Below are 16,149 nucleotides of genomic sequence, written 5' to 3'. Positions count from 1 at the left end.
TCCCAATTTTACAATGAAAACCGAATAAGAAGGGTTGGTTTCCAATTTATGGAACCAGGAACTGGCCCACCTGATTTGGGAACCGGCCACGATATCTTTCCTTCTTTTTTTTTTTCCTATTTCCTGCAAGATTGCGAGTGTTGCACTGAATTATAGAAAAAGCACCGAATCATTCTGCCATTATCGGAGCATCAATTGCCAAAAATGAAAAATTCCCCCTAATCCACATCCTGATTTAAGTGTTCAGAAGGCATTAATATAGATAACGCGGCCACAAATTTGAGTAACTTATGACGAAGGAAGTTACTTATCTGAGAGGGAGCAATGGAGGGTGAGTCTAGTGAGAGGCAAGAGCGAGAGAGTGACGCCGACCACTAAGCGACGACAATGAGAGAGGGAGGCGATTGGCGAGAGAATCTGCGAGCTCAAAGAGGAGAACTAAGGGGCAAGAGCAACTTGCAGAAGGTGAGATTCGACATGGCGTCGAGCGAGAGGGATAGAGGGAGATGTTGAGCTGCAAGCGAGAGGTGTGAGCGTGACTTAGACTGAGAGAAGTTAGAGGCATCAAGCCGCGAGAAAGGTGACATTGAGAGTTTAAGACTGAGAAGAGTTAGTGTGACCGAGACTTCGTGAGAAAAGAATAGGTAATTAGGGTTTTGAAATAATAAGAATTAAAAAAAAAACTATCAATTTGGTCCGAACGGTTCGGTCCACACTTAGAATCGGGAATCGGTCGGGTTGGAGTCCTCACCCTTAGCATAGAGCTATTCAGCATGTGGAGAGATAAAACAAAAAAACTAGACTTTATATAATCTTGATAGGCGATGAGTTCTTGGAGAAGAATAAAAATGTCGTGGAGGCTGCTGACACAGAGATTCTTCCTTGGTCTTTGTTTGCCCTGGTTTTCTTCAGGAATCCGACGATTTTAACGGAAGAAAGCGGGCCTAATTCCAAAAAAAAATTATCAACTTTACCTTGAGTGATAATACTGGTTCGAATTTTTTTGTTGTCTCATAAAAAATCACAAATTTTCACTTAAATTCTAAATCTAGCCCGAACAATTTGAAAATTTCATATCTCGAGGGCCAGATTTGTGACTAGAGTAAAAGTTTGTGCTTTTTATTGAGACAAAAAAAAGTTCGAGCCAGAATTGTCATTCAGAGTAAAGTTAGTGTTTTTTTTTAAAATTAACTAGAAGAAAGTGGGGTAAACTCAATATACAAATTATCCAATCCTTAATCGTGTTTGTTCCTTGCTTTAACCGCGTGTTTGACGTGATTTTTTACATTTTACTGGTTTTTGTTTCTTCTTAATCTATAAATTTTAAGGCAATAAAATAATGCCATCTCTACTTTTGCTCGAAAGGGAAAGTTGTCTCCCTATTTTGCTGTTGACTTGAACCATTAGAAAAACCGAGTTGGAAAATCGAAAAAGGTGGATAGTGACCGGAAAGCTTATATAGACTAATTGAGCAATTTTTTAAAGTCTGACCAATTTAGAAATGCATGCAACAATAGGCAAAATAGAAAATTAGGAAAAACTTAGAAATAAACAAAACCATAACCCTGCCGACTCCAGCGGGCGTCATTCGCTGCCGTCCCGCGATATTGCCTCGAGCTCAAGCGTCCATGGCCATCGCAAGATTGAGGCTCAAACGGCCGTGGCTGCCGTGAGCTCGAGATATGGCAGACATGGCTGCCGCATGCTCGAGCTCGAGCTCCACAATCATGGCGACCAAGAGATTTCAGATCCAGTGTCCTTACAAGAGAGCTTGAGCTCTGTGACACTCTAGACGGAGTGTCCATGGCCACAAGAATGCGAATGAAGAGACCCGTGATTGCCGCGAGCTTGAACTCGAGCTTGGCGGCTATGGCCGCGAACAGGAAGATTATGAACTTGTGCATGGACCCCTTGGGGGTTTCCAAGTCAAATATATCTTTAAGAAGTGAAAAGGAAGAGATCAATTTTAAAATGTCAAAAAAAAAAAAGTTTCATGAATAATGTTTAACGGTTTTAAGTCTGCCTTAGCAATTTTTAGTGATGTCAATCAAGCCCACAAACGCTGACCTTTTTCTATAACGATCACGTTGAACAAAATAAAAAATAATGGTCGCAATTCTGAATTCGATCTAGATTAGCAAGTCAAATGCGAAGTCCAACTAAGATGAATAGTCCTCGAAAACAAACCAGTATGGACCTGTATTTCTTTTGGGTATTCGAGGGTGCAATTACTTGCCTGGCTCTTGACTAATATCTTCCATTTCTTGATTTTGGGCATTTTCAATTCTACCTAGGTATCCTAGGTAGTTGCTTACAAACTCCGACTAAAATAGAAATCTGACAAGGCGCGATTGCGTGGGAAAAAAGAATTTCCGTGAATTAATTTTTCGAATTTTTACACATTTGATCGATGGAAAATTATTCACGGTTAAAAGAAACGTTCGCGCTTAAAGTTAAAGAAAATGAATTTCCTGACCTGAAAAGATAAAAACGTTTTCCTAGAAAATAATTTTTCCCAAAACATTTTCTTTTAATCGTGAAATTTTCCTTGAAATAATCACGCCATCCTCTGTATCGGTCTAAATTCGAGTAAGCTATTAAGTCCGAGATAAATATTCGGACGATATTGGAAGTGTGAAGTGACGGCACAACGTACGTTTCGTCACAGCCGCGATTTCGTGATAGGGCGAGTTGACGGTGGGCGCAGAAAGTCTTCAATTTCGTTTTGGATTTTATCGTAGGATAAAGAAAAAGGTGTTGCCGACTCTACTCTAGCCATGTCGAGTTCGTCAATTTGTGTTAGAATTTGGGGAATTGGCTTTGCGTATTTGCGAATTTTGTTGCGGCGGCTCAGTGCGCTTCTATGCCACTTTCTTAGACAGCTCAAGTCAGAGGTTTTTGCAATAGTCTTTGTGGATATCGGTATGTCGGCACAAATTTCTGCTTAGAGGCTCCCCGCTCGATTCGTTTTGATCGACAGAATGTTCAAAGCGGAGGATGCTCCAAACACAGACCACATGCAGCTTCACTCGTTGTATCTTCATGATAGATTCACAAAGATAGAAGTGGCTATCCCAAGTGATCTCATAAACTGCAGAGACACTCTTGAACAAGTGGCAGTATTCAAAGTAGGGTCCGCCGCACAGTGTGCCAATTTTAGTTTACCGCCGATGTTTTTCTTGTTTCGACGAACTCGAGATGGAGTTCGACGCAGGATGATGGATGGTTTTCATTGAGTCATCTTGCAGAGTGCATCACGAGCAGTTCAACAACAATACTGCGAAGACGACAGCCATGTTTTAGCTTGGAAAGACGGCACCCCCTCCTACTTGAAACCGTTACCTGTCCAAGAGACCGACACACGAACCGTCTATGCGAAACATGCCACACCAAGGAAGGAAACGGCTACTTGCACAAAACTGGACATCTTGCGAGTCAAAATTCACAAGGCAACAAGAAGATGACTCCCATTTACAACTGGTACCGCAATATCCAAACGAGGCTAGACTTCCATGGCCATAGTGTCTCCACTTGCAAATCTTGTTGCGAGAATCAGTCTATTCTTCCAAACTCAAAAGGAATTAAAAAAAAGGTTGAATATCCTCAAAGCCCTTCTAAGTCTCCACTGGCAATCATTAATACGTAGCCCCCTACTGTCCCAACAGATGCGCTTTACAAGTTCAAAAAGGTATGATTGGGAAACCATATTACCACCAAAAGGGAAATGAAAAATGACCCTTGATCACAAGCTGTAACGAGAAGACAAAAGGTTTTCAAATGCACCAGACCATCTGTCATGGCAGACTTCTGAAGTCGGGATTCACCTTTATCTTATGATATGTGCATATGTTACAAATAACTTTAACTAATTGTGACCTGCTTACAGATGTGTTAATCTGTCAAATCATCGTCAAAAAAATCAAGATCATCGTCATCAGTCGTAACAGCTCCCCCAACAGAACTAACTTCAAAAGGTTCAATGACATTAGCCAAAGTGACCATTTCTACAGGCTGCTTTTCTTCATTGTCATTCTCATTAAACGTCTCTTCATTGTCATCCACATAAAATTGCTCCATGTCATTGTAAACAATCTCCTAAATCAAGCCAAAAAAGATTCAGAATTTCACAACTCTTAGAATAACAAGAATTTTAATGAACAAAAAAACTTTGTTTGAGCTTACCTCATTTTCTGGCTCCGCTTGTCTCTCTGTTGCCACAATCCAGTCATCCAATAACATTTCCAGCATCCCACTGTCAAATGTGACCAAATCACCCGCATATCTCTCGAGTTGATGTTCTCTCAGACGCAAGTTATAGTGAACATAAGCTAGATCATTCCATCTCTTCCGGGAAAGACTATTATGCCTTTTGCTGTGGACTTGATCAAATATGCTCCACGTATGTTCGCATCCGATAGACGAACAAGTTTGGCTCAGTATACGTATGGCGATCCGCTGTAGATCAAGACAGCTTATCCCATGTTGCTGCCACCATGCAGCTATTGCAAAAATTAATCAACAGCACAAAACTCTATCAGCAATAATCTTGCACACTCTCTATGTGGTAAAACTTATTTAACTGAAATGCTTGACTATTAATGTGTGAAGTCACTGCTGTATGACCTGGATCAAGTTCGGCCCTAGTACTTACAGCCAAATCAGTCCCAAAGTCAGCTTTTGCAGAGACAAAGTCCGGAATCTAGTAAGAACAGAATGGGACCATCAGTAAAGGAACTTAATATTTTGAAGAGCGTTGCAGCTTGTCGAGTACTCTAACCTCGAATGAACATGACCTAGTAAAGAGTCTCAAAACACGAATCACATGCATGGAATTGTGAAACAAGGTCTTTTACCTGCATTGATGCAGAGATTCTTTTTGCACTATCTGGTTCTAGTCGAACAATACACTCATTCAGACCGCGAATAACTTCAGGATGCTGTAATGAATAGGACGGGGTAAGAACAAAGCTTCGAAAGTGAAGTATGATAAGAAACGACAGCCACATTAGTCTCATACCGATACAAAATCATGACGATAACGATAAGAGGGATTAAGAAAATAGGCAGCCACATAAAGAGGATGATGGAAGAATGAGCTTGAATGGCTGTCTACTACACTCCACAGAGGCCCATACTTTCGTACATCATCACCAACAATGGCTTTAATGGCCAGTCCAGCTCTATAAATGTCGTTGTATACATAGGAAATCGACCGACTCTCCAAGCTGTCTATCTTTTGCAAAACTTGCATCACTGGCTCTAAAGATTTCTTTAGGTACTGCATCTTCTTCCAGAATGTGACATTTAAGACAATTCTCTCCACTTCTTTACCATCCTCGCTTTTGGAAACCCTAGAAGAATGCCATTTATTTGACTGAAACATTCTCTTGAGGTCAATCCTTTGATCAAACAGACTTTCCAAGGTGAAAAAACTAGTGGAAAATTTTGTGAGACCTGGCATCAGAAGTTCCTTCCCTCCAGTATATTCTTTCTTCATACAATTCAAGAGCCATCCAGTGTTATACACAAACTTTGTGATCTTTTTTGCTTTGTCAAAGCATTCTGTGATCCATTTTATGTTTAGAAAATCCTCCAGCATTTGATCAATGCAATGCACAGCACAAGGAGTCCAGAATAAATTCTTCCTTCGTTCTTCAAGCATTTTCCCTGCAGCTCTAAAACTCACCGTGTCTCTGGTAAGTACCTGCTTCGAGTCCAGAGGATAAGACAAAAGCCTCCTAAGCAAGCAGACAATTAACTGAAGAAATACAGCACGAAAAAGAAAAGGAAAGAAAAGTGATGAACAGAAATTGATGGATTAAGTACCTGGACTACATTCTCCTCTCCTATCTCATCCACTACACTATCCAATAACGTAAAAAGTTTTTCATAATCGTCGATTATATCAGTGGCATCAACCGAGGAAACAAAATAAACACCACGAGGGCAGGAGACCAAGAGGTTTATCACAATGTTCCCCTGCACATCCTTCCATGTATCAGCCATGATAGAACACCCAGTAATTGCCCATGATGCCCTTAAGTCATCTAAATGCTCCCTTATAGATGCGATCTCATCCTGAAGAAATCGGCCAGATATCAAACGACTGGATGGACCTTTTAGACTCCCATATTGACCGACTAACTCTAACATTTTATGGAAGTATGGAGAATTCGCGGCATCGGCAGGGATTCCTGCATGATAGAAGAATCTACAGATTGCAGATATCACTTCCTTGCGGCCTTTTTTATCAGCACCCACCTTTCTTTTGCATTGCTTGTAGTGAGATGATGTCTGATTTTTAAGAGAATTTAGAAAAACAGAATCCAATCTAGACCTCTTTAAGAGGTGCTCAGGGCCATTTGCACTTCCTCCAGCAAACCTGCCCTCGGTAGCATTTTTGAAGTCACTCTCCAAAGCTCTATCATCAAAAGCCAATACTTCCTTGCTTATGCATTGCAAAATTCCTTCTGTCTGCTCTTCTTCCTCTTCCTCATTATCGGAGTGCATGAAAAATGCAGATATCTCCCTAGTATCTGGTTTTCGGAGTCTTCTACCTGTTCTATGCCATTTCATATTCTCCTTCATTTTAAGATAGACATCTTCAGGAGCCTTTTCACAGTATGAAACTTCCCCAGGGATCCGGGCCAGATGTTGCTTAAACCGGTTGATTCCTCCACTTATTATTTTCTCACAGTAATTGCATTTCACCCTTTTCTTCTTTTCATCTTGAGCCACACAGTGTTCCCACCCAGGGTCTACATACCCAAGAGACCGAAGAGGGGCAAATCTTATGACCAAGTCTCTATCATCTGCTACTTTCTTGCCCTTATGCTTATACGCTGAGACTGCTTCTTCTCCATCATCATATTCGTTGGAATTAAAAGCCAGAGATGCTTGTTCATTCTCAGATTGTCTTCTTTTCCGACTAGAACGACACCCTTCGAGGTTTTTCCTCATGCTCGCACATACTTCTTCTGGAACCTTTTCGCAGTGAGTAACTTCTCCAGATATTCTAGCCAGGTGCTGCTTCAATCTGAATATTCCTCCACTAACTACCTTTCCACAGTAGTTACATTTAACCTTCTTTTTTCTTTCATCTTGTGCGATACCATGCTCCCATCCAGGGTCAACACATCCCGTGGATCTCATTGAGGCCATTTCTTTGCCGCATCAGCAAGAAAGCAGAGCCAAAACTCTATTTTATTACATATGCATCTGCCATAGACAAAATATTCACAAAATACAAATAAATAGCCACTTCAACAACTAAACGTTAGCAAATTAGAAGGGCTTCAAGAATAATATCAATCAGTAAACGCTGAGTAGGTCACAACTAAGAGACTTCACCACTTTCAGGAGCTTCTTACCCCACAATATTATCACTGAGAATGTCCTGACACTGAAGTAGCAACACATTTTCCTGAGCACTCCACCTTGGTCAGACTTCCAACTAGCTCAAATCCTTGGATCTGCTCAGTTGACAAAGAGAGTTGAAGAGATCTGCGCAAGATGAAAATGGACACCCTTAAATACCCTCCTTCAGGAATAACCGAGCGAAACTCTGGCGATCATGTCAATGACGACACCTGGGCATGTGGTGTCATGTAAAAAGAAAAAAATTTTCCACTCCCTGAAAGCTGCTAGAAATTTTTTGCTGACTAGTTGATCAGACACCAACGATTACTTATGAGACTCAACAGTTAATTGGAACAGGCAAGTGGCTGTCTCTGTTCCAAGTCATCGGAATCAAAAGTACTGAAGGAACTTGACATGAAAACACTCTACTCCACCCAGTGAATTGCATCTCCCTCTACTAATGTAGTCTTAGTCCTAACAAAGCATGGCCTCATCGGATCACGCCAACCAACAACGCATGCCTGCGATCAACAAGTCGCAAGCTGAACGAGGATCGACCCGACGTCTCCGGGCTAGAACGATTCGCGAGGACAAAGTGGCACCAAATACAAAAAAGTACGTTCATTTACTAAGTCAAATCATATGCGCAGCTTCTCTTCCCTTTTCCCCAATGCCCACAGCGCCAGCGAGATTGCCATCGCCACTAAGAGGGGCCAAGGGCCACTGCGCCATTCCATCATCCCCAACACGCACTCATCGTCGGCAGTAGCAAGAGCGGCCAACTGGGTGTCGGAAAATTTCACCACATTGTTCGCACAAACCAATCATCAAAGGCTGCAATTACTTCGTCAGCTTGTCCCGAAATGCTCGGACAAAGGCTCGGGACAACCTCAATTCCGGTTCGTTCCCTCGCCGGTGTCCGGCAATGATCTTAAGTCGGATCATTTCCTCAACCGAGGAAGGCGCAGGCGCAGAGGCGAAGGGCGGCTTCGAGGTGATGCGAAAGGAAGAGAGAGAAACTGAAATTTGTAGAGAGAGAGAGAGAGAGAGAGAGAGAGAGAGAGAGAGAGAGAGAGACATACCGGGGAAGTTGTGCGGTCTGCGGGAAGGGATGGTCTGAGGAAGAAGACGATTCCGGTGGAAGGAAGCCCTTGCGACGAAGAAGGAAGGGGGATTGACGAGCGCACGGTAAGCTGCGTAGGCGGAACTGCACCGGATCGCTGCTCGCTCCTTCTGTGTAATTTGGTCTGAATATACGAATACAAATACAGATGAAAGTTTGGATTTTAATAGGGGCTGTCCCGGCGAGTTGCCGTCCCGGCGTAGTCGAGCGAGTGTGGGGGTGGGTGAGGTTTTTGTCTTCAAGCTGTTTTTTGTTTTTTTTTTTTAAATTCTTCTTAGATTATTTATCTTATCTTTCATTTCATTATTCATACTCTTGTTGAGGAGAAGAAAATCCACACTTATGTCTGCATGTAGGACACCTCCATATCTATTTGGTCATACATGACATCTGATATTTAGGGGCTAGCAATCGAACCGGTTCGACTTGGGAACGGGGTCGATTCCAAGGCTAGTTCATAAGGAGACTAGCCCGATTTCTTATTCTAGAAATTGAAAAGGCTGGTTCACAAGGAAGCTGATTCGTTTCCGGATTCCAAAAACTGGGAATCGCCTTGACCGGTTCGGTTCTTGGTTATATACCTTGAACTTGTTTGTTCTACCCGAGAATTGGGAACTTGCTTTGTCGGTTCCATGGTAAAACTTGGAATCGAACCGGTTTACCCCATCCTAAGTAAGCTCTTTTACTCTTTTTTTCAAATGGAAAATATTTATTGAAATTGAACATGTTTAACATATTATCCTCAAGTACAAAAAATGAATTGCATTAACGTTTGACATGCATATTTTGTATATAATAAAATGAAAAAAAAAACACCGACAGATTTGAGAGTTACAGGGTCAGTTCCTGGCTCCAAATCTGGGAACCAACTCTGATATGGTAGGTTATAGGTTTCAAGTTTGGAACATACTTACATTGGAACCGATCATCCCTAATCGTATCAATGTCCAAATCTCTTCAAGAAATTAATTTTACATCATTTGATATTTTTTCCTAAAGTTCATATTCTCAAACCATAGTCGTGTCAAAATTAAGTTAACCTAAAAATGCCATGTTTTTAACTAATTACAATTTTGAATCCAAAAATAAGACATTCAATGCCTTATGAAAGACGTGCAATGTAATTAAACATATATAAGCACATTGAAGTGAGTCGAGATATATCATGTTGACATGTATATTATAATAATCCATTTTCAAATAAACTAGAGAAATTTGATGATTTGAAAATTCTTAACCTCACAAGTCTCCCAAATATCGAGTAACTGACATTAAACCGCTAGAATACTTTATTAAATAGGTGGAGTAGCAGGGAAGGAATATAACTCAGCGGCAGAGTGTCATTTGACTCCCACCAATTTCAATATGAAGGCAAAAGCTTATTTCTTAATGAAGAGCATTCAAAAGAATCAAAACGTCCTCTTTTTATCACTTCGATGATTATTACCACATGGACAATATTAAATGTACTAGTGACGAAATGACTTAGTAATGGATAAATTAAATTAAGTTAGAGGATTTGATTGCACCGTAAAAAGTTTAAGGACGCTCAATTATAAATACTATACAAACTAAAGAAGACAAATTATGCCGTTATTTGAAAAGAAAGTCAATAATTGATATATTCTTATTGCCATCACATTTCTATCGCAACGAAACACCCAAATGATTGAAATGAACTTTGATATCAGCGATATACCTAAACCGAGAAGATAAGAAAGATGATCTAAGTTTCCTTTTTCAGCAATCGATAGCACGTTCCATCGAGTTATAACTCAAAAACTGACGAGGGTCGTGGCCCTAACAATGGCCACGAATTGATAGCGTTTGCCATCGCCGTCTCAAGAATGATACCTCATCAACAGACCACTTATAAATCTAACTTCAAAGTATTGAAGTGCTTCTTCTTTTTTTCATCATGCTAAGGACAAGGCTCGGAAAGAAGTGAGACTTAGCTCACGGCTCGAGGGATAGAGACGACGCGCTTGTAATGCTCCAAGACTTGCCAAAAGGAACTTAAGAGTGAAACGTTTGATTCATGAGTGATGAACAATCGAGTGACGATGTTGAGTCCTATAAACGTATCATCCAGGCAGTAAAGGAAAAATAACCAAAAAAGTCTTTATTTATTGTACATATGCCAATTCAATGCAAAACTTTTTCAATTTTGCCAATTTAGTCCTAAACCTTTTAATGATTTGTCGATGTAGTCCTTTCGATCAATTTTGACCAGAAATCGCTAATGTAGACGCTGGCCGTCCTACGTGACACGGCCGGCGCTAACGTGGACAATTTTTTGCAGTTTTTTAGGTTAAATTGAATATTTTAGAACTAAATTGGCATTCGTATAATAAGTTTGTGACTTTTCCTTTTGTAATTATCTCGGCAATCAAAGTTCCTGGAGGCCCATCAAACAATTGATTTCACCGAACAAGAAAAAGGTGAAACCACTTGGAAGGATTGTGTGTGCATTCTCATTTTCGTGGCCCAGAGGTTGATTTTTTCAGCCAGGCCCAACATCAGAGTCTGGTCGTCTCACTAGACAACTCTTCATGCATCGTAGCAATTGAGTCGCATATCTGATCTATTCGATTCGATTCTCACCAAAACAGGAGTTATCTTAGTTCACGGGACAGTGTGATTGGCTTGCTACACAAAGCAAATATATATATGGTCAAGTCATTTTGCTGAAAAAATCGTTAACTCGACCGATGAAAAATTACCCAGCAAAAACTACGTAACTCTTATCCGAACAGAAGCCAAATATTATTCATTATTGATGTACTTATTGACTCATGCCAATATTACCTCTTTGCATTTAAAAGTTTAAGCTATTAGATAAATTTAATATTTAGATATTCTATCACTCTCCCTCACGCTTAGTCTGGTCTTTTTGCCTGGAAGGCAAATAAGGCTTGAAAAGATTTGAACTCAGAACGTCTTGCTCTAATACCATGTTAGATTTTGTGAGACCACTGTTAACTGTTTTAAAAATTTAAGTTGTTAGACGAAAGCGTAATTTAATATTTAAATATTCAATCATAATGTATTTCCAGAATTGTTCACTACGGCTGGTTCACATTACATTATTATTATTAACAACTTGTTTTTGCTCTGTCCTGTATATGTTGGACGAGAGTGGACTGTTTTTACATTGATTCAGAGCCACGATCGTCCAAAAAAGAAGAGTCTTTCAGCGATCTTGTCGAAAAAACTAATGTACGTCCGACGCTAATGCCTACCATGCTAATGTATGTCCGATAGCCTATCACGTACCACATTGATTGTTCGAAGCAGACGAAAACTCGACCGATTACTTTTTGTTTTTTTTTATGAGTCGGACTCCCACACTGGCCGCATTATAAGAGTCCGACCGGCCAGGCACTAACCGGAGGAGAACTAGCCAAATCCACATACTAGCTTCCATGTCAGTCAATGATATGATAAGGTGGAGGACATAGGGATTCGAACTTGGGATCAGTCACCCACAGGCTCGAAGCCCTTACCACTTCACCAACCCCTTGGAGGGTAACTCGACTGATTCCTGGTTTTGAAGAAATTAATAGACAAAGACGAAATTTGAAGATGACGAAAAGGATTGTATTGGAGCCCGCACAAGTTCTCTGTTTGCTATTTCCATTTTGGCGGGCTTCTTAATCTCATTTTTCTCTCTTTTTCCCTTGGCTGGCGCATATAATATGAAACGCCACATCATATATTCACGTAAACGCCACGTCATCTTAGTATACAAGATTTAGGAAACTTTCGGTATGACTAGCATTACTCGAAAATTAATGCACGAATTTATATATTTCCGTATTTATGAGAGAAGGTGCTGAAATTTCTTACTTAAGGTTCACTGGTTTTTTCTGATCAAATTATGACTTTAGATTAAGTCTTGGTAAATGAAATCTTAGTAGGCGATTCAAGATGTTCACCTCGAATTCCAGGGACCATTTTGATTCATTGCCTTTACGCTTGCTCATACTAAAGTGTCGGCAGCATCTTGGGAAGCAATTTAGCATGAAACAATGTTTATAAATTTATATCTTATCGTCCCGATAAGCTATGTGAGATTTTCAGAAAGTTTCGATACAGAAACTAGAGGTTATTCGTTAGAATCTCATCAATTACGTACCAACTTTTCTATATGAAAGCCACCTGTATAGGCTAACGGTCCAGAGTTAACCGGTCAATGATACCTCCAGGGTGTTTCGTAGATCCCACTATATTCGGATCTCCACGTCCGAGGCCTTGGACTATGCAGAAAAAAAAAATGGTGACCACGTATGGTAATAACAAAAGCGTCAACGTACCATGCAGTCATGCACAGTTCATACGGCATTAAACAATCAAAGCATGAAGCTCTATATAAGCCATTCCAATGTTTCTGTTCCTCTTACCCAAAAATTCAGAGAGTCCCGATCTTCACATTTTCAGCATGAAGATCCTCGCGATATATTTCGCTGCTCTTTTATTTGTCGTTCATGTCCTGTTCTTTTCGTCTCCTTCGCACGCCTCCTCGTGCAATGGCCCTTGCCAGACGCTTGACGACTGCGACGGCCAGCTGATATGCATCAATGGCAGGTGCAACGATGACCCCGAAGTCGGCACGCATATCTGTGGCCGCTCGCCTCCATCTCCATCCGGCGGGGGATGTCAGCCGTATGGCACTATGCAATGCCATGGCAAATCTTACCCTAAGTACGACTGTTCCCCACCAGTGACATCTTCGACTCGAGCCACTCTAACGAACAATGATTTCAGCAAGGGTGGGGGCCCTTCAGAGTGCGACGATAGGTATCACAAAAACTCGGAGCTAATTGTCGCATTGTCAACTGGGTGGTATGCTAGCGGGACTCGATGTGGAAATACGATCAGGATAACGTCTATGAAAACCGGGAGGAGCGTGTTGGCCAAAGTGGTTGATGAGTGTGACTCGAGGAATGGGTGCGACGACGAACATGACGATCAGCCACCGTGCACCAACGATATCGTTGACGGTTCGGGTGCTGTGTGGCATGCTTTAGGGCTGGATATAGAAGTGGGCTTAGAGGACGTGGTCTGGTCCATGGTATAGCGGCGCAAGTATTTTTTTTTATTTTTTTTTGATAATCGAGGTGTCCGCGCGGCCGACGAGCTAGGGCTCAAACCAGCGGTGATGCTCGACTAGTCCTCGAGGGGGGCTAGCGCAGCATCCCACCGCCATGACCCCCCACTTAAATCACCGATGGGCGAGTTTGAACCCATGACCTCTCGTGAAAGGAACTGAGCGCAAACCAACGCGGCCACCGATGGGTGGGTTTGGCGCAAGTATTTTCGTCCTCGGCTAAAGTGAAATAAATCTACAAATCAGAAACTGGAGTAGCGTGGCTGTCAAATGTTTCTATTCAACGTACACGTTTGTGGATGTTTTTAACTTAGCAGTATATGTGGAATAAGATGGACAACCATCGAATTGTATAATATTCTTAGTTTCGAATATATATGTACTTAATAACAGAACAAAGTTTTATGCGGCAATGTCTGCATATGCTTTTCGTAGATTATATTATGTTATTGTATCTTGGTCCTTTGTCTCTTCATCACTTCTGATATAAGCATAGACCTGAGTGTAGGCCGGCCCGTATGGCTCGGCCGAGCGCCGTAGGATCACCATAGCGAGATATTAACGGTACGGTAAAAGGATGGATAGAATTTGTGCACCTGATTTGGATTCCATCGTCCTGGATGCGGAAATAACGATGAACCGGTGCCGTAGGTCTTCTCCCCTGTCACCCCCGAAGTCCCGGCGCTATGAGACCGCCTCAGCCAACTCACAGAAGCCTTAGGTGAGTTTGAGAGCGTTTGAGAGAGATTGGAGAGAGTTAGGTACAGAGGAGGGACCTGCAGCTCTATTTATAGAGTTTCTAGCCAGACCCTCTCATAACGGGCCGGGCCGAACTCGGCCCACACAAGCCGAGTCCATATCTGACCAATTAAGAAACCTTATATCCAAACTTATTAGACCAAACCCGTAAGCGGGTAATAACAATCGCAATTAATGTAACCCACATTAGGAAAATGTTTGTCGCGACCGAACTCCCGAGCCCCTTTTTTTAAACAACGTGCAAAAAGGGAGGATTCGCCTGGTACGTGCTAAGTCTAGGTTTAGGACTTAACTCGGGCCCTCCCAAGCCCATACCATATCGCGACTTAGGGTTTAAGTATTTAACATGCAAATGATTTATATCAAGGAGTCGCCACTAATCGATTTGGGGTGGGCCGATTAGAAATCCAAATAGGGTGATGGGAGAATCACCCTATTCCTGCGAACCAGAAATTAACTGAATTCGGGGACTTGGTTACACTAGTTGGATAACTAATGTCCTTTCGGTACCTTTTTACCCTGTTCATTTCATGAAAACATTTGTCAGGCAATTTAGATTGATTTTAGGACCTTTCTCCTAACATGTGAGGTGATCAAGCGAGTGCATAATCAGAAACGATCAGCAGTCAAGAACACAACAATTCATGCAGCCTAAGGTTCTAACCTTAACTAAGTCAGATGACATTCAAACACAACTCATGCGATTGTATTAAAAACATGCATAATAACAACGCAACGGTAATAAAAATAACATGCAAAATATTATCACACAAACTCAAGCTTGTCTAATTTAAATAAGACAATAACATGCATAATAATACAGTAATAAATTAAAATATTTAGATACATCACATAATTTTAAAAAAGGATCTTTTTTTCTCTTTTCTTTTTTTAAATTTTTTTTTTTGAATTTTTTTGAATTTTTTTTGAAGAAAAAAAGAAAAAAAAGAAAAAAAATAAAAAATAAAAAAATAATAATACAGAAGAAGAAAAGAAATAAAATAAAATAATTTTTTTAATTATTTTTTTAATGAATTATTTTTTTTTAAAAAATAATATAATATAATATAAAATAAATATAATATTAAAACCCCCCCGGGTCGGGTCGGCGGATCCGGGTCGATCGGATCCGACCCGGGTCAACAGACCCGACCCATTGTGCTGACCGGGTCGGATTTCCGGATCCAACCCGGGTCAAAGGGTCAACCCGGGTCATTGACCCGGGTCTGGACCGGATCGGGCTCGGTTGGGTACGGTCCAAGGGAAAAGGACAAAATAGGGCCGGTTCGACCGGGTCGAACCGGCCCAGATGGCCTGAACCGGTCTGCAAACCGGCCTGACCCGGTCTGCGAACCGGTTCAAACCGGTTCTCACGTGCATAAGGCACGCGGGACCGTCAGCCGGCAAGATCCGGCATCTTGCCGGCCGACCCAGACCAAATCTGGCGCGGTTTTCACCTCCCGGAACACCCACTAAGCTCCTTCATAGCCACCCAACTCGCCGTCCGGCCACGCACTCGCCGGGCGACCAAAATCAAACCTCGTTTCACCGGGGCGTTTCGTCGAACACCTGGCGTGCGCAGCAAAAAACGAAGGATTTCGACCTCTCCCGGCCGGCTCCGACGACTGTGGTTCGTCTTCAACAGCGAGTGGGGGCCGGGAACAATGTCGGTATGGGCCGGGATTCGCGCGAAACGGCCGGTGCGAGTCCCGGCCAAACCGAGCCAAAAATCAGGGCAAAACAGGGGAGCTTCGCGGCCGAGGGGGGCTCACCGGTCGACGGCGCGTCTGGGCGACTT

General features: G+C 41.8%; 1 protein-coding gene across 4 annotated transcripts; it reads right to left on the bottom strand.

The window, feature by feature from the left end:
- Positions 1 to 3,770: 3,770 nt before the first annotated feature.
- LOC115670691 (uncharacterized) lies at positions 3,771 to 8,619 on the bottom strand. 4 transcript variants are annotated; one of them, XM_056309596.1, is made up of 8 exons: positions 8,442 to 8,617; positions 7,371 to 7,540; positions 5,827 to 7,218; positions 5,018 to 5,704; positions 4,854 to 4,937; positions 4,624 to 4,699; positions 4,183 to 4,499; positions 3,771 to 4,095 (listed from the first exon to the last, which is right to left on the bottom strand). In XM_056309596.1, exons 3-8 carry the CDS (start codon positions 7,159 to 7,161, stop codon positions 3,892 to 3,894), a joined length of 2,703 nt encoding a protein of 900 aa, XP_056165571.1. In that variant the 5' UTR covers positions 7,162 to 7,218; positions 7,371 to 7,540; positions 8,442 to 8,617; the 3' UTR covers positions 3,771 to 3,891. The 4 variants fall into 4 exon arrangements, with proteins under 4 accessions (XP_056165571.1, XP_056165572.1, XP_056165573.1 ...); XM_056309597.1 differs by having other exon boundaries at positions 7,371 to 7,503; XM_056309598.1 differs by lacking the exon at positions 8,442 to 8,617 and adding an exon at positions 7,688 to 8,085 and having other exon boundaries at positions 7,371 to 7,503.
- Between the last annotated feature and the right edge of the window lie 7,530 nt (positions 8,620 to 16,149).

The sequence above is a fragment of the Syzygium oleosum genome, unplaced genomic scaffold (assembly GCF_021117445.2).
Source record: "Syzygium oleosum isolate NSW1041296 unplaced genomic scaffold, Sole_v2.1 Sole_v2.03, whole genome shotgun sequence".
Classification (NCBI taxonomy): Eukaryota; Viridiplantae; Streptophyta; class Magnoliopsida; order Myrtales; family Myrtaceae; genus Syzygium; species Syzygium oleosum.
Note: the sequence above shows the minus strand (reverse complement) of the source record. Positions and strands in the feature narration are given on the sequence as shown.